The sequence below is a fragment of the Gorilla gorilla genome, chromosome 6, assembly GCF_029281585.2.
Source record: "Gorilla gorilla gorilla isolate KB3781 chromosome 6, NHGRI_mGorGor1-v2.1_pri, whole genome shotgun sequence".
Classification (NCBI taxonomy): domain Eukaryota; kingdom Metazoa; phylum Chordata; class Mammalia; order Primates; family Hominidae; genus Gorilla; species Gorilla gorilla.
Window position 1 is genome coordinate 8,942,737 of NC_073230.2, and position 17,596 is coordinate 8,960,332.

General features: G+C 57.2%; 1 protein-coding gene across 2 annotated transcripts in view; it reads right to left on the reverse strand.

Moving 5' to 3' along the window:
- Window positions 1-3,825, reverse strand: part of INTS1 (integrator complex subunit 1) — a 34,070-nt gene extending 30,245 nt beyond the window's left edge. The window contains exons 1-3 of one of the 2 annotated variants that reach the window (XM_031013003.2): window positions 3,740-3,825; window positions 3,332-3,430; window positions 2,339-2,629 (exon numbers count right to left, since the gene is read on the reverse strand). In XM_031013003.2, the coding sequence (XP_030868863.1) occupies window positions 2,339-2,629; window positions 3,332-3,389 (349 nt within the window). In that variant the 5' untranslated portion in view covers window positions 3,390-3,430; window positions 3,740-3,825. Of the gene's footprint in view, window positions 1-276; window positions 482-2,338; window positions 2,630-3,331; window positions 3,431-3,739 lie in introns of those variants that run through there. The other variant, XM_063708336.1, reaches the window with a different exon arrangement.
- Window positions 3,826-17,596: the final 13,771 nt, after the last annotated feature.

The window sequence follows — 17,596 nt, forward strand, 5'->3', positions numbered from 1 at the left end:
CACACGACTACCTCGAAGGCTACAGACATTTCTCAGCAAGCCAGGCCACCTGCAGCTTTACTTTCCACTGAATCGTGGCTCCGTCTGGCGGCTTCTTTCTCACTGTGGACCGCAGCACGGTGGCCCTCTCTCCGCACCCACCCCAGCTCCAGTCTCCAGCATGCCCTTCTTCCCACTTTTCCTCCCTCTTTCCATGGGTGCTTGGCTCACAACCTTCCTCCAGACGAGTGCCTGACCCTCCCACATCCTCCGAGGAGCACCAGGGCCAGCACACACCTTTCCTATCGTTGTGTTTGCCACTGTTGGAACGGAGGTTTTCTCATTTTCATTCTGATTCTTCTCTGTCCCAACAATTTTTGAGGACTGTGTTTTTAAATATCCACACACGGCCAGGTGCAGTGGCTAGCGCCTGTAATCCCACCACTTTGGGAGGCTGAGGCAGGTGGATCACCTGAGGTCAGGAAATCGAGACCAGCCTGGCCAATACAGTAAAACCCTGTCTCTACTAGAAATACACAAATTAGCCGGGCGTGGTGGTGCATGCCTGTAATCCCAGCTGCTTGGGAGGCTAAGGCAGGAGAATCATCTGAACCCGGGAGGCGGAGGCTGAAGTGAGCCGAGATCGTGCCACTGCATTCCAGCCTGGGGAACACAACAAGACTCCGTCTCAAAAATAAAAAATAAAAAAAAAATAAAAAATAAATAAATAATAAATAAACACATATCCACACACATTTGGACAGAGGCATTGTGATCCACCTTAACTGCACCCGGGACAGAGACTTGGTAGAAATTTCCTGATGCCGAGACAAGCTGGGGGACAAGTGGACTGCTGGCATGGAGGGACAGCCTGGGACATTTACCACAAATGGCTGGATGCAGCCATCTCTCTGTTGTGCTGAGAATAATAGTGTAAAGCGATCTACCACTCAGAATATACTTTTCATAACCACATCTCCTTTCATCTTCAAAATCTCCTTTCTACAGGACGTGGTGCTAAAAATAAATAAAGCACCGAGCAGCCGGCGGCCGAGAACCCGGGCCAGGATGAGGCCTGTGGTCTCCGTCTTCAATCCCCACCAGCACCAGCTGCCCAGGGACACGCCTCGTGGGAGGTCTGAGGCTCGACTTCCTAAAGCAGTCCCCCAGCTGTGCCATCCTGGGCCGTTTGCCCCCAGGGCTCCCTGATGCCAACTGAGTCCAGCACAAACACTGCCCACAGCGCCCAGCCTCAGCTCTCACGAGCGTGTGCTGCCCAGGCCAGGCCAGGCCTCCATTCCCTGGGCACAGTCCATTCTCTGCTTGGCATCTCCCTTTCCTGCCTGCCCCGGTTTCATCGCCTGTGCTTCCAGGCCCAAGCCCATACTGCAACTCCCTGCCAGGCCTCCTCCCTTCCAGGGCCGTCGGGGACTCACTCACAGGCTTGCACTACAGCAGCCTGGTCCCTCCCTGAGGGCAAGGCCACAGCCCACAAGTCCCCTGGGTCCTGTCTGGCACAAAACTCAGTAACCAGAGGTGGCGCGGCTTCAACAGACACCTCACTACCAAAGTCATCAGGACACTTGTTCTTTTTGACTCCTACAAAGAAATTACCCAAAACAGATGCTCCCACAGAAACAAAACACTGCAGACCACGAGGCTTGCTGGGGCTGGTGCGATAGCTGCCAGAGCGACTCCCAGGGAGTCACGGAGCCTTGAGAAACGGTCGTTGGGAAAATGGCGCAGAGGGGCAGGGGCGATTCTAGGGACACAGTTAAAGGCATTTCTGCGAGAACGGGACGGCAGTGAAGCTTACATTCCCCGTTGATGTCTTTACTGTTCTACTGCTTTTCAACTGAAAACAGGGAGGGGATCAACTCTTCTCTGTTGGTAACCAGGAGGGAAGGAGGAACCAAGTACACATCGCCTCCGCTCAGGTTGAGAGAGGAAGGCACCAGGACCCACAGCCTTGATCGCCTCCGCTCAGGTTGAGAGAGGAACGCACCAGGATGGGCAACCTTGAGAACAGACACCTGGGGTGTCGTCACGCCCGGTTTACCCCCAGGGCTCAGACAGTGCCCGTCACAAAGGGGGCGTCCAACAGACACATGAGACAAACAACTCAATAAGAGAGTGACCCGGTTCTCAAAGGGCAGCCACTGGCAGTGCAGGACGCAGATGCACACACGGGATAAGGGCATCTACGTGAGAAGCACTTCCAAGAACAAGCCACAAACATCCGCTCTCCCAGAAGACCTCGGCCATACGGGCAGCACTAGGCCTGGAGGGGGCCTTCCCTGAACACCTGATGGACGGCATGAGCTGAGGGGTGTTCTCGGGGGACGTCCACACTCATTACCTTCAATTGGCACCACAGATGGCTCTTTAATCGACGGAGAAATGGCTCGTTTTTCTGCCACTGCAGCCTCAGCCAGGCGCCCCAGGGCACTCAGAGGGGGTGTGGAGGAGAGTTTGGGGCGTTTGGTGAGACCGGTGAGGGCCGAGGCACTGGACAACGCAGCCGCCGCATCCCGCTTGCGCTCAGAAGGCAGGCCGGAAGGGGCTGGCTTCAGCAGGGTGGACGCCGTTTTCGATTCATTGGCCTGACCCTTTGAGCCCAGAGCAATGAAGTCTCCCGGGGGAGGGTGCCCTGCAGAGAAAGGAGAGAGAAAACCAGGCACATTCGCAACACCCAAGGTGGAAAAAGACTGACTCCAACCTCCCGGTATGTCAGAGGGGATTAAACAAGGGTCAGAGGAGGCAAGGAAGAAGCCAGAGCTCACTCGGCAGCCTACAGCAGAGCTGGGTCCAGCAGGATACGCACAGGTGATGGTGGACAGTCACGTAGCGCTAACCGCAAACCAGGCCATCTCTGGTCTATCCAAATCAGTGTGCTTAGTACCCCCCGCCCCGAGTTTCCGCAATAGGTGCTATTACTCTAACTTTACAAGGGAGAAAGGGACACAGAGAGGTTAAGCGATGTGCCCAGCGTCACACAGCAGGCGAGTGGCAAAGTCCGGAGGATCTGAGCCAACAGTTTAGCCGCAGACCCCGTGCTACGCTACACTGTGCTGCCTCCTGCCTCCTGGCTGGGGAGACCCTTCCACTACTGTCGGCCGCCTTGCAGCTCAGCCTGAAACGAGATCACCGGGGTCCCGAAGGAAGTCGCCACTGTCCCAAGCCTCCCAGGGACTCTCAGAGCCGCTGAGGACCGAGAGCAGTGTTTCCAGACCGAATTCCTGGAAACAGCCGCGGCTGCGGAACAACCAAGCCCAACGCAGGATCCGCGGCAGCTGAGATCCCCAAAGACCCCCAAAGACCCCCGGGCTGCAGAGCGGGGAGGGAGACGCACCTGAAGGTTTGGCCGCGGCGCTGGGCCGGCGCACCGTGGTGGGCTTGGCCCGGTTCATCCTGCCCCGTCCCTCGCGGCTCCCGGCGGCTGCGGCGTCACCTGCAGAGAAGCCAGCGTGCGGTCATTCATTCACTCATTCGCTCGTTCGCTCCCTTACCGCACGGGGCTTGGGCCTGGGACCCGGGGACAGTGGTCCCGCGCCCGCCCGGCGGGGCGATGCTGCAGGAGCTGCAGGGACCCCGCCTCCCAGCCGCCCGGGAGCGGCTCAGTCGGGCGACAGCAGGCGACGCGGACGCCGGGCTGGAGGCGGCAGAACCAGGAGGGACGGCCCAGAGGCCGGGAGCGGTATCCGGGAGAACCAGGCGCTCGCCCGGCAATGAGGAAGCGTCCAGGCCGCGGCTCACTTACCTCTGGCCCATCGCGACCGGAGCGCCGCCGCCGCCACCCGGCCACCCCGGAATCGGAAACCGATCTCGCCGCCCTCGAGCACCCGACTTCCGGAACAACCGGAAGGAAAACAGTGCGACGGGAAGCGGGCCCAGAGGGAGGCGCGAGAGGCCCGCGGCGCCGGCCTGATGCCTGCAGCGCCCCATGGCGGCGGGAGGCGGGCTGGCGGGCGCCGCGCGCATGTGGTCCGGTCCAGGTGGGTCGGCGGCGCGGGGCAGGCGCTGGCCTCTCCATTCACAGGTGGTGCTGGCGTTGCGAAGGGACACACTCCAGGACGCACGGCGGGGAGGAGTGGCGTCAGGGATCCGCGGATGCGTCAAGTGGCAGGTTCTGCACGTCCCGGCGGGCGGGGGCGGCCAGGGCGCAGGCACTGGCTAGGGGGCGCAGCCCGGGGGGCCCCCGGGGAGAGAGCCTGTCTCAAATAATAATAATAATAATAATAATAATAGCTTTATTGAGATAGAACTCGTGTTCCATAAAGTTCACGCTTTTCTTTTTTCTTTTTTTTTGACACGGAGTCTCGCTCTGTCGCCCAGGCTGGAGTGCAGTGGCGCGATCTCTGCTCATTGCAACCTCCACCTCCCGGGTTCAAGCGATTCTCCTGCCTCAGTCTCCCGAGTAGCTGGGATTACAGGCGCCCGCCACCGTGTCTGGCTAATTTTTTTGTGTTTTTAGTAGAGACGGGGTTTCACCATGTTGGCCAGGCTGGTCTCGAACTCCTAACCTCAGGTGGTCCGCCCGCCTTGGCCTCCCAAAGTGCTGGAATTACTGCGCCCGCCCCGCCCCCACGCCTTTTTTTTTTTTTTTTTTAATGGAAACACTGATGGGAACAAAACTCAAAAGACACAAAAGATCATACAGTTGCCAGGTGTGATGCTCATGCCTGTAATCTCAGCACTTTGGGAGACCAAGGCAGGAGGATCGGTTGAGTTAGAGACCAGCCTGGGCAACACAGCAAGACCCCCATCTCTACAAAAAAATAAAAATTAGCTGGGCATGGTGGCATGAACCTCTAATCCCAGCCCTTTGGGAGGCCAAAGTGGGAGTCTGAGACCAGCCTGGGCAACATAGTGAGACCCTATCTCTACAAACAAAAATCAAGAATAAATTAGCCAGGCATGGTGGCGCATGCCTACGATCCCAGCTACTCAGGAGGCTGAGGTAGGAGGATCTCTTCAGCCCGGGAGGTCAAGGCTGCAGTAAGCTATGATGGTGCCACTACACAGCAGCTGGCGACAGAGCGAGACCCTGTCTAAAAATAAAAATAAAAATAAAAATAAAAGGTGGGGGAATCATCCAGTCAAAGGGTCGAAGGTCTCCCCCGACCCCTGAGCAGCTGGTCCCCTCCCCTGGAGTCAGCCTGTGTTCTGATTTGTGCCTAAACCCGGCTTTTCCGTGTGCGTTCAGGCAGCCACCCGTGTGCCTCCCTCTGCCTTGTCATCCTGCAGGTAGCGCACGACTCCTCTTTTCTGAACCTGGCTTTTGCCACTTAACCACATCTTGGAGATCTGTTCCCAGCAGGGCACTGACTCGAACGCTGCCCCGCCACCGAGGGAGTCCTAAGCACCGCCTGCCCGGTGTGTCCCATCTCCTCATCTAGGGACGGCAAGGCAGAGCTGGTCTCCCTGTGCCCCTGAAGTTGGGTGTGGCCATTTGACTGTGGCCTCAGTGAGGCTCATGGCCCCAGGCTGCAGCCTGAGAACTGCTGTGTGACCCGCCACGGTCTCTTTCCATTCCTGCGGGCATCAGCTGGGTCCCCGCAGGACCCCAAGGGCTCCAGGGCCCTGCACCCTGCACTGTGTGGGCAGCGAGTCCGGAAGGAGACGTCTGTGGTGCCCATGGGAGGAGAGGCTGGTCAGGCGCGGATCCCTGCCGGACGCCAGGCGGGGGCTGTGCGGCTTCGTCCCTCTACCGTTTCTCAATCTGTCCCTCAGGGTAACTCTCTAAGGGGAGGGGAGATCCGATGGGGTAATGCTTCCTCCTCCTGTCACCTGAATGGGAGCACCCTGCACGGAGCTTCCTCTGCCCCGCCACCTGCCTCTCCTCATCCTCTGACCAGCATCGCCGCCCCTGCATGCGGGGCCTGTGCCTTCGGCAAATGCCCTCACCCGGGCCCAGGCCAGAACATCAGGGTCGACCTTGAGAACAACCACCTCCTCCTCCCCCTCCCCCTCCCCCTCCCCCTCCCCCTCCCTGCCTCCCCTTCCTTCTTCTCCCCCTCCTCCCCCTCCCCCTCCCCTCCTCCACCTCCCCCTCTTCCCCCCTCCCCCTCCTCCCCCTTCTCCTCCCCCTCCTCCCCCTCCCCCCCTCCTCCTCCCCCTCCTCCTCCTCCTCCTCCTCCTCCCCCTCCTCCCCCTCCTCCTCCTCCTCCCCCTCCTCCTCCTCCTCCCCCCCCTCCTTCCCCTCCTCCTCCCCCTCCTCCTCCTCCCCCTCCTCCTCCTCCCCCTCCTCCTCCTCCCCCTCCTCCTCCCCCTCCTCCTCCCCCTCCTCCTCCTCCTGTCAACCTTGACCACCTCTTCCCCTTTCTCTCTCCACCTGCTCCTCGTCTTCCTCGTTCTCTAAAAACTCAGGAGTCAACCTTGACCACCTCCTCCTCCCTCTTCTCTTTCTCCTCCTTCTCCTTCCCCTCTTCCTCTTCCTCCCCCTCCTCTACTTCTTTGCCTTCCTCCTCCCTCTCCCCGCCTCTTTTTGAAAACAGCTTTTTTGAGTTATGATTGACGTCTGATAAACTGCAGGTGTGTAAAGGGTGTAAAGGGTGCACGCTGATGCGTGTTGACATTCACACGTACCTGTGGCCCCATCCCCCATCCCTTTCAACCCTGTAACGAACATTCCCAAACCACCCCTGCCTTGTCCCCAGGCCGCCAGGGCGCCACTTTCTGTCCCTGGAGAGGCGCTGTTTGCTCTTCTGGAGTCTGTGTGAATGAAAGCACACAGTGCACGCTCCCTGGCCGGCTGCTCGGCGTCATTATTCTTTTTTTTTTTTTGAGATGGAATCTCGTTCTGTCACCCAGGCTGGAGTGCAGTGGCACGATCTCCGTTCACTGCAACCTCTGCCTCCTGGGTTCACGCCATTCTCCTGCCTTAGCCTCCCGAGTAGCTGGGACTACAGGCGCTGGCCACCACGCCCGGCTAATTTTTTTTTTTTTTTTGTATTTTTAGTAGAGGCGGGATTTCACCGTGTTAGCCACAATGGTCTTGATCTCCTGACCTCGTGATCCTCCCGCCTCGGCCTCCCAGAGTGCTGGGATTACAGGCGTGAGACACCGCGCCCGGCCTGGCATCATTATTCTGAGACTTACCCCAGCGCTGCAGGCACCGGTGGCTTCTGTCAGCTGCTGAGTGGCACCCGCCGGATGGATTCCAGATTCCAAGGATGGCTTCTCCACTGATGGCCCGGGCAGGACCGCAGGCGTTCCGTCATCCTGGGGGGTGTGCAGGGTCTGCCCTGTGCTCTTCATCAGCGTCTCCCTGATGAGTAATGATGAGCGTTTTCTCATCTTTTTTTGTCATCCGTGTATCTGCATTATTGGTGTCTGTTCAAATTGTTTGCTCACTTTTTAAAAATATTTTTTATGGCCGGGCACGATGGCGCACGATGGCTCCTGACCTGAGGTCAGGAGTTCAAGACCAGGCTGCTCAACATGGTGGAACCCGGTCTCTACAAAAATACAAAAATTAGCCGGGCATGGTAGCAGACACCTGTAATCCAGCTACTTGGAAGGCTGAGGCAGGAGAATCACTTGAACCTGGGAGGCGGAGGTTGCAGTGAACCAAGATCATGCCATTGCCCTCCAGCCTGGGCGACAAGAGTGAGACTCTGTCTCAAAAAATATATATATATATATAAGAAATTTAATTTTTAGGCCGGGCGCCGTGACTTTTAATCCCAGCACTTTGGGAGGCTGAGGCAGGCGGATCACCTGAGGTCAGGAGTTTGAGACCAGCTTGGCCAACATAGTAAACCCCATGTCTACTAAAAATACAAAAATTAGCCGGGCGTGGTGGTGGGTGCCTTTAGTCCCAGCTACTTGGGAGGCTGAGGCAGGAGAATCACTTGAACCCAGGAGGTGGAGGTGGCAGTGAGCCAAGATCGTACCACTGCAATCCAGTCTGGCCAACAGAGCGAGATTCCATCTCAAAAAAAACAAAAAGATATAATCAAATGTTCCTCCCCTGCTCAGAATTCTCCAAAGACTCTGCTTATCACCCGAACAGTAAAATAAACACCTGTGGTTGTTTCCCACAGCAGCTCTTACAAAACACCACAGACTTGGTGGCTTAAAGCCACAGAAATGTCCTCTCTTGCAGTTCTGGAGCCCAGAAGTCTGAAGTCAAAGTATGGGCAGGGCTGGCTTCCTCCGAGGGCTCTAGGGGAGGACCCTGCCTACCTCGACCAGCTCCTGGGGACTCCAGGGGTCCTCGACTCGTGGCCACATCCCTCCAGCCTCTGCCTCTGTCTCCATGTGGCCGTCTTCTCTCTGTGTCTCTGTGCCTCGTGAGGACACCTGTTAAGGGATTTCGGGCCCACCCAGATCCAGGATGATCTCATCTCAAGATCTTTACCTTCATTAGGCCTGTGCGGTGGCTCACGCCTGTCATCCCAGCACTTGGGGAGGTTAAGGCGGGCGGATTGCCTGAGGTCAGGAGTTCGAGACCAGCCTGGCCAACATGGCGAAACCTTGCCTTTACTAAAAATAGAAAAAAATTATCCAGGGCCGGGCGCAGTGACTCACACCTGTCATCCCAGCACTTTGGGAGGCTGAGGCGGGCGGATCATGAGGTCAGGAGATCGAGACCATCCTGGATAACACAGTGAAACCCCGTCTCTACTAAAAACACAAAAAAATAGCTGGGCGTGGTGGCAGGCGCCTGTAGTCCCAGCTACTCCGGAGGCTGAGGCAGGAGAATGGCGTGAACCCGGGAGGTGGAGTTTGCAGTGAGCCGAGATCACGCCACTGCACTCCAGACTGGGCGACAGAGCGAGACTTCGTCTCAAAAAAAAAAAAAAATTATCCAGGCCTGGTGGCACACACCTGTAATCCCAGCTACTCAGGAGGCTGAGGCACGAGAATCACTTGAACCTGAGAGGTGGAGGCTGCAGTGAGCCAAGATCGCACCATTGCACTCCAGCCTAGGCGACAGAGCAAGACTCCATCTCAAAAAATAAAAATAAAAAAATAAGTTTATATCTGCGAAGACCTTGTTTGCAAATAAGCTCCCATCCTGTGGCTCCGGTGGACGTGGGCTATGGGGCCACTGTTTGCCCCGTCCCAGCCCCACGCCGAGGACTGCCGGGTCCTGCAGGGTCTACATCTCCCTCTCGCCTCCCCCGATGCCGCCCCACCCCGCACCTCAGCCTTCTCACTGTTTCCGGAAGGTGCCTGCCTTTCCATGCGCTGTTTCCTGTGCCCAGAAACCCCCCAGCTGGTCCTGGGACTCCCTGTCCACCCCATTCTGTTCTTTGCTCGAGTGGCCTTCTCTGGTCAGTCACTGATGCCCCAGCCCCCTGCACCTGGATATCACCTTCATGTCTTTTTTTTTTTTTTTTTTTTTGAGATGGAGTCTCACTCTGCCACCCAGGCTGGAGTGCAGTGGTTCAATCTCAGATCACTGCAACCTCCGCCTCTGGGGTTCAAGCGATTCTCCTGCCTCAGCCTCCCAAGTAGCTGGGATTACAGGCACCTGCCACCACACCTGGCTATTTTTTTTTTTTCTGAGAGTCTTGCTCTGTCGCCCAGGCTGGAGTGCAGTGGCGTGATCTCTGCCCATTGCAACCTCCACCTCCTGGGTTCAAGCAATTCTGCCTCAGCCCCCATCAGGAGCTGGGATTGCAGGCACGTGCCACCATGCCCAGTTAATTTTTGTATTTTTAGTAGACATGGGTTTCACCATGCTGTCCAGGCTGGTCTCAAACCCCTGACCTCAGGCGATCTGCCTGCCTCGGCCTCCCAAAGTGCTGGGATTACAGGCGTGAGCCACCACGTTCAGCCACACCCGGCTAATTTTTATATTTTTAGTAGAGATGGGGTTTTGCCATGTTGGCCAGGCTGGTCTTGAACTCTTGACCTCAGGTGATCCACCCACCTCGACCTCCCAAAGTGCTGGGATTATAGGCATGAGCCACCTCGCCTGGCCTTTCCTTCATGTCTTTTAAAAAAATGTTTTAGAAACAGGGTCTTGCTCTGTTACCCAACTGGAATGCAGTGGCGTGATCATGGTTTACTGCAGCCTCAAATTCCTGGGCTCAAGCGATCCTCCTGCCTCAGCCTCCCAAGTAGCTGGGACCACAGGTGCACGCCCACCCCTGGCTGGTCTTTTCCCTGCCTTCCTGCCTGACAGAGCCACTAGCAGAGCCTGGTCTGCCCAGTCCCCTGCTGGGTCCAGGGTGGCTCGCCATGTTCAGTGAGAGCCCGTGGACAGGTAAGTGATAACTGTGAATTCTCTGGGGGGAGGAAGCCAGTGCTAAAAGCCTAGGCTGTTAGGAGAGCTGGGCCTCAGCCTGGAGGGACGCCGTCGGGCAGGCAAGCCCAAGCCTCTGACTTCCACCATCCCGGGGTCCTCTTTGCTGTGACCCCAGAGTCCAGTGAGTACCAAAGGTGACCCTGTCCTAGCAGGACCCAACCTCGTGACCTGATTGGTGTGGCAGGTTTGGGCTCCAGGGCACCACTGCGGCCCCCCAAGACCCACCAGCACCAGGGGCTGGGGGCGGCTGGCAGGGTGGGGGCAGGGGGAGCAGAGGCCCGAGTCGGGCCCGAGGGGAGACGGGCATGGTGGGCAGCCTGCAGCTGCGTGTGGTTTAACTGCCTCATGCCAGGAAGCAGCTGCTGCTCTCTCTGCAGCCTGGGCCTAGACTGGGGGCTCCAGCCTCCCTTCCTGGACCAAGCGTCCCCAGCGCAGACCAGGCCTGGCCTTCCCGTTACACACAGGGGCCCTTGTGGGGAACCTGCGGCTCTTCTCAAGTGACCCCCATCCTGGGGGCCCAGCCCCGGCCCCTCCCTGAACCTCCCTGAAGCCTTCCTTCCCCATCCACCCCCAGGCTAGCCCCTGCTAGGAACCTGGGCGCCCACTTTCTCTACCACCCCCTGGCTGGAACCCCAACCTTGTATGGGGCTGCCATAGGGTGCAGCCCCAAAGGCAGACCCACGTCCAGAATTCCAGCTATCCCAAGGACCGGTCAGGCCACTGGCCACTACACTGAGACTGGGGACAGCTGGCCAACCTGGTGAGAGCTCAGCCTTCACTGGCCACCGCACTGAGACTCAGGATGGCTGGTTTCCTCGGGGAGAGCTCAGACCTCACTGGGCACCACATTGAAACTCAGGACGGCTGGTCTACCGGGGAGAGCTTGGACCTCGCTGGCCACTGTGCCGTGACTCAGGGTACCTGGTCTACTGGGGAAGAGCTCAGACCCTTTGGCTTCAAAGAGCAGGGGCCAATCCCGGTTCCACCCCCAGGCTGCACAGGAGAGAGGTGAACCGACAAAGAGAATCGGGAGCCGTGAGGAAGGGGAAGGACTCTGGGAGGCCCAGACCCCCAGCATGTCTCCTGTGACCTGCTTCGGATCTCAGGCCCTCCCCACTTCTCTCCTCCCACAGTGGAAACCGCCCCTGCTGGGTCTGCCCACCCCGTCCTCTGGGCCCACCCCTCAAGCCTCCGGCTTCCATTGCCCCTTCCCCAGATTGTGCACTCACGGCCCCTTCTTTGTGGGCTCCCTCCCAGGGCCCCTCAGGCCAGCTCCAGGGTCTCCTGTAACACAAACATGCCCCTCTCTGCCTCCGTTTCCTTCCCGGGTCCAAGCCCCCGGCCTCCCCACTTTGAGTCCCAGAGCCCCAAGCTTTGTCTCCACAACTCCACTTCCCCGCCGTCCACACGCCTCTCCACTCGCTCCAGCGCCGGGCACTTCCCTGAAACAGGCGCCGCTCTGAGAACCCCAGTGGCTCCCCCCGGAGTGCCCGGTCCTGTGGCCACACAGAGCACCAGTGCTTTATGCCTTTGGTCTCCGTGACATGGCGGTCCTGGTTCTCTTTTTTTAAATTTAGAGACAGGCTCTGACTCTGTTGCCCAGGCTGGAGTGCAGTGGGATGATCACAGCTCACTGCAGCCTTGACCTCCTGGTCCCACCCCCGCCTCCTGAGCCACTAGAACTATAGGCATATACCACCATGCCTGGCTAATCTTTGTATTTTTTGGTAGAGTGAAGGTCTCACTATGTTGCCTAGGCTGGTCTTGAACTCCTGGGCTTAAGCGATCCACCTGCCTTGGCCTCCCAAAGTGCTGGGATTATAGCAGTGAGCCACTACACCCAGCCCAAGTGCCATTTCTGTTTTTTTGAGACAGGGTCTCACCCTGTCGCCCAGGCTGGAGTGCAGTGGTGCAATCTCGGCTCACCGCAACCTCTGCCTCCTGGGTTTAAACGATTCTCCCACCTCAACCTCCCGAGTAGCTGGGACTACAGGCGCGCACCACCACGCCCGGCTAATTTTTGTGATTTTAGTAGAGTTGGGGTTTCACCATATTGGCCAGGCTGGTCTCAAACTCCTGGCCTCAAGTGATTCACCAGCCTCGGCCTCCCAAAGTGCTGGGATTACAGGCGTGAGCCACCACGCCTGGCCTCATTCTTTACAGGGAAACTGGGGAGGAGGGAGGGCTGGGGCAGGAAGAAGCCAGGCTAAGGGGTGCTTCTGTTGAAGCCTCCACCTGACCAGGAACTCTCTCCTGCCTGAGGCTGGGGGCTGCCCTGGGAGCGTGCATCAGGCACTGGCAGGGTGGTGCCCCCCAGCCCAGGCTGTTCTGTGGAGAAGAGGCAGCCAGGGACTGTTCACCGTCGCCGGCTGCAGCTGCTGGGCCCGTGCGCCACCTGCACGGGGAAGCCACACGCCCACAGTATCCGCTGTAGGCACCTTTTTTTTTTTTTTACATTTTGCAAGTGAGGAAATTTAGAGAACTATGGGGAACGGCTCTGCCCCACACCCAGGATGGGGTCTGGCCTCCAGGGCCTCGGGCCATGTGGCACAAAAGGCCTGGGGAGATTTATCTGGTGTTGAGTTCTGGCGGCCGGCTCACTGGCCGTGTGGTGTTGGGCAGGTTTCCTCTCTGGTCCTCAGTTCCCCCACCTGGAAAATGGACGCGGCAGACGTCCCGCTCTCCTGGGCTGCTGAGGGGCCTCAGTGAGAAGCGGCCCTGACCCTGGTCCAGGACCCAGGCACACAGCTGGGCAGGCGGCTGCCACGGTCACTGGAAGTGGGTGCTCAGGGCCAGGGATTGAGAGATTCCGAGTTCCTCTGAATGACAAGTGGCCACAGGGTGCCTAGGGGGCTGGTCATCTCCCAACCACCCTGCCCACTAAATTTAGAAACTGCCTCATGCACACTGGAAGCTCCTCAGCGTGGTGACAAGTGTCAAAGCCGTGAGTCAGCAGTTATGAGGGCGTCGATGGCCGTGGGGCAGCTCGGAGCCCATCGACGCGCCAGTGGAGGTTTTGTTCTCTGCTAAACAACAATCTTATATGGAGGTTTTGCGCTGGATTCTGCCAAGAAGGTGCCCTGCAGCAGGACCCCCTGGCAGCTCAGGAGGTTGCAGGTGGCCCCTCGCGGGCTGGTGCCCAGCCGGACTGGCGCCCTGGTGGCCCGGGCCTGAAGCAGCCTTTTTGGGGCTGATATTCAAGAACCCACCGGGCAGCGAGCCTCCTAACCTATGCAGACCCCCGCCAGCAAGCAGAAGCTCCGGGGGAGTTGAGTGGGGGGGCAGCTTCTGGCTGGAGACTAGGAAGTGCTTTCCAACAATTGTCTGAAAATAGAACGGCCGGCTCACGAGGAAATGAGTCCCCGTCACGGGGAGCAGGAGGCGGGAGCAGGAAGACTGTGGTGCAGGGAGGGGGCCCGTGGCCTCTGACCCTGAGAGACCTGAGTCCTTCCGTTCCTCACCCCTGACATCCCAGACATCCAGGAAAACGCGGCCTAGAAAGCCGCCCTGGGATCATGAGGTCAGGAGATCAAGACCATCCTAGCCAACATGGTGAAACCTCGTCTCTACTAAAATACAAAATAAAATAAAAAAATTAGCTGGGCGTGGTGGCGCGCACCTGTAGTCCCAGCTACTCTGGAGGCCGGAGGCGGAGGCAGGGGAATTGCTTGAACCCGGAAGGCAGAGGTTGCAGTGAGCTGAAATCGCGCCATTGTACTCCAGCCTGGGCGACAGAGCGAGACTCCGTCTCAAAAAAAAAAAAAGAAAGAAGGCTGCCCTGGGCTGCAGGTGCCTGCTCTCAAATTCACTGCCAGGAGGAAAGGTGGGTGCTGGTGACAGGACAGCCTCCCAGGCTGGATGTGCTGGGCAAAGAACTGGCCGGGCAGGGAGACACTGCGGTCCCATCTGGAACCTGCGCTCTTCTCAGCAGGGCACCCCTTCTCTAAGCCTCAGTTTCCCTTTCTGTTCAGTGAGAGGCAAGCTGCTCTGATGTCCTGGGATTCCGCAGCCCCCACTCTGAAGACCCTCACGCGGAGCTCCCACCCCTCCAGGATCCAAGCTTGCCGCTGCATTTGGCCAGGCCCATGGCTGAGTTCAGGCTGCCGACCTATGGGCTCCGGGGGCGGAAATAAACGCACTCAGCCTTTTTCTAACTGTGGTTTAGAAAAGTTTTCTGGCTGTGGTTTCCCCATCTTCAAAAAGTCATGAATGCCAGGCACAGTGGCTCACATCTGTCATCCCAGCACTTTGGGAGGCCGAGGCAGGAGGATCCCTTGAGCCCAGGAGTTTGAGACCAGCCTGGGCAACATGGCAAAACCCCATCTCTGCCAATAATAATAATAATAATAGTAATACAAAAATTAGCTGGGTGTGGTGGTGTGCACCTCTAGTCTCCGCTACTAGAGGGGCTGAGGTGGGCGGATTGCTTGAGCCCGGAAGGTTGAGCCTGCAGTGAGTTGAGGTTGCGCCACTGCACTCCAGCCTGGGCAACAGAGTGAGATCCTGTCTCCAAAAGTGAAGGAAAAGAAAGAAAAATCATGACGATGCAGTATATTCTTGTCAATCACGAAGTGCAGGGCAGATTGAAGCTGGGTGCCCTTGGAGTGTGGGGAGGGGCCAGGAACCCCTGCTGGGCTCAGCGACACAGAACCCCCTGGGTTCTGGGGAATGCAGTTTGAGAACCAGTGCAGTGGTGGGAAGGAACTGAGGAGCAGGGACTGGCACAGGCCCAGCCAGCTTCTCACCCACATTCCAACTGTCTCCCTGGAGAGGCTGAGGCCCTGGAGGGGCATTTAGTTGTGTTTTTTTTGTTTTTTTTTTTTTTTAATATAAATTTTTTTTTTGAGGTGGAGTCTTGCTCTTATCACCCAGGCTGGAGTGTGGTGATGCTCGGCTCACTGCAACCTCTGCCTCCCAGGTTCAAGCGTTTCTCCTGCCTCAGCCTTCCAAGTAGCTGGGATTACAGGCACACGCCACCACCACGCCCAGCTAATTTTTGCATTTTTAGTAGAGACGGGGGTTTCACCATGATGGCCAGGCTGGTCTCGAACTCCTGACCTCCAGTGATCTGCCCGCCTCGGCCTCCCAAAGTGTGGGGATTACAGGTGAGAGCCAGCCTAGGCTCTTTGTTTGTTTGTCTTTGTGGTGATGGACGCTTCCGGGGGCACCTTGTGACTGGTGAGCAATGGTGGAGAGGAGGGCAGAGGTCAAGGGCGTGGGCCGGGAGAGCTGAAGGTTGCAGCCAGCATACGGTGGGGCTGTGTGGGGAGGCTCCCTTCTGTGGTGCAGAGCGCTTCTCCTGGAGGGCATAGACCGAGAACCTGAGCTCCAACCCCTCTGCCCCTGCCTCCTCCCCTCTCCCTTCCTAGGCTGGGAGGAGCGAGGTGGGCAGGCACCTGAGCTAGGACCTTATCCTGCTGGCCCCGTCCAGGGCAGTCCTGATTTTTTATCTTGTGTCCCACTGTCCCCATAAACCATCAAAATCTCCACGACACTTCTGGGGATTGTACAGGGGATCGTTCACATTTTCTGCAATGAGCCGATACATTATGTTGGAAAGGAGAAAAATAACCTCATGAACTTTCCTTTATTTTTATTTTTTATTTATTTATTTATTTATTTTTGAGATGGAGTCTCGCTCTGTCACCCAGGCTGGAGTGCAGCGGCGCGATCTCCGCTCACTGCAGGCTCCGCCTCCCGGATTCACGCCATTCTCCGACCTCAGTCTCCTGAGTAGCTGGGATTACAGGCGCCCGCCACCACGCCCGGCTAATTTTTGTATTTTTAGTAGAGACGGGGTTTCACCGTGTTAGCCAGGATGGTCTCGATCTGACCTCATAGTCCACCCGCCTCGGCCTCCCAAAGTGCTGGGTTTACAGGCGTGAGCCACCGCGCCCGGCCGAACTTTCCTTTAAAAAAACAAACAAAAAAAGCCAATACATGTCCCAGAGATTCCAACCCATGTCCTATCGCAGTTCCCAGATGGCATTTCTTTCGCTGAGTCGTGCCACAGCAAACTCACACCAGATCACGCGTCCTGACTTTTGGCTCAGACGTTACAGTCAGGGACAGAGCTTCCCAGGTTGGGTTGGTGCAGTGTGACATTCCCGGGCTGGGGAACCACCAGCATAGGGAGAAGAGGGTGGACTCTCCAGGAGTCCTGACTCCAAGTGCAAATCAGCATTTGTCATCCTGAGGGTTATTTACAGTGGCCATTCGCCATGAACTCTCACGGTTCCGGCTTGACTGGGTGAGCAAGGGGATCTTACCCCGGGGGCTTCTGTCCTGCAGGTGCAGACGACACGGCTGGGGCTGGTGCATCTCACCGGCTTCCCGCCTCAGCCTTCCTGCTTAATGCCGGCTACAGGCTAGGACCTGACAAGGAGGGTCTATAGATGGCATGGATGTCCTTACCACATGGTACTCTTGCTTCCAAGAGGAAGAGGCCCTGGGGACAGTGAGCCATATTTCCGTATAACACAGCAGAATAAAAAATACAGGCTGGGTGCGGTGGCTCACACCTGTAATCCCAGCACTTTGGGAGGCCAAGGCGGGAGGATCACGAGGTCAGGAGTTTGAGACCAGGCGGGCCAACATATTGAAACCCCGTCTCTACTAAAAATAGAAAAATTAGCCGGGTGTGGTGGCAGGCATCTATAGTCCCAGCTACTCGGGAGGCTGAGACAGGAGAATCGCCTGAACCCCAGAGTCAGAGGTTGCAGTGAGCCAAGATAATGCCATTGCACTCCAGCCTAGGTGACAGTGAGACACTGTCTCAAAAAAAATAAAAAATAAAAATAAAAACAAAAAAAAAAACGAGCCAGGTGCAGTGGGTTGCACCTGTAACGCCAGCATTTTGGGAGGCTGAGGCAGGGGAATCACTTGAGCCCAGGAGTTTGAGACCAGCCTGGGCAGCATAGCAAGACCCTATCTCTATTAAAAAATGTATATCTTTATAGATAGATAAGGTTTTTGTTCTGGGTTCCTGGCACCAGGAATTTCCTGAGTGGCAGGAGTGTCTTTTGTTATAACAAGCCACCTATCTGAGTTTCTGCTAATGAGGTGGCTTAGGGTGAAGTCACAGATAGCTCCAGGACAGGGGCTGGTCCCCAGAGGAACCAATCGTATGATTATTGTTCTTATTTTAAATAGAGACAGGGTCTGGCTTTGTCGCCCAGGCTGCGTAATCATGGCTCACTGCAGCCTCGAACTCCTCAGCTCAAGAACAGCACATTCCCGTCTCGGCCTCCCACGTAGCTGGGACCACAGGTGCACACCACCACACTTCCCTGGTTTTGTTTTGTTTTGTTTTTGATATGGAGTTTCACTCTTGTCATCCAGGCTGGAGTGCAG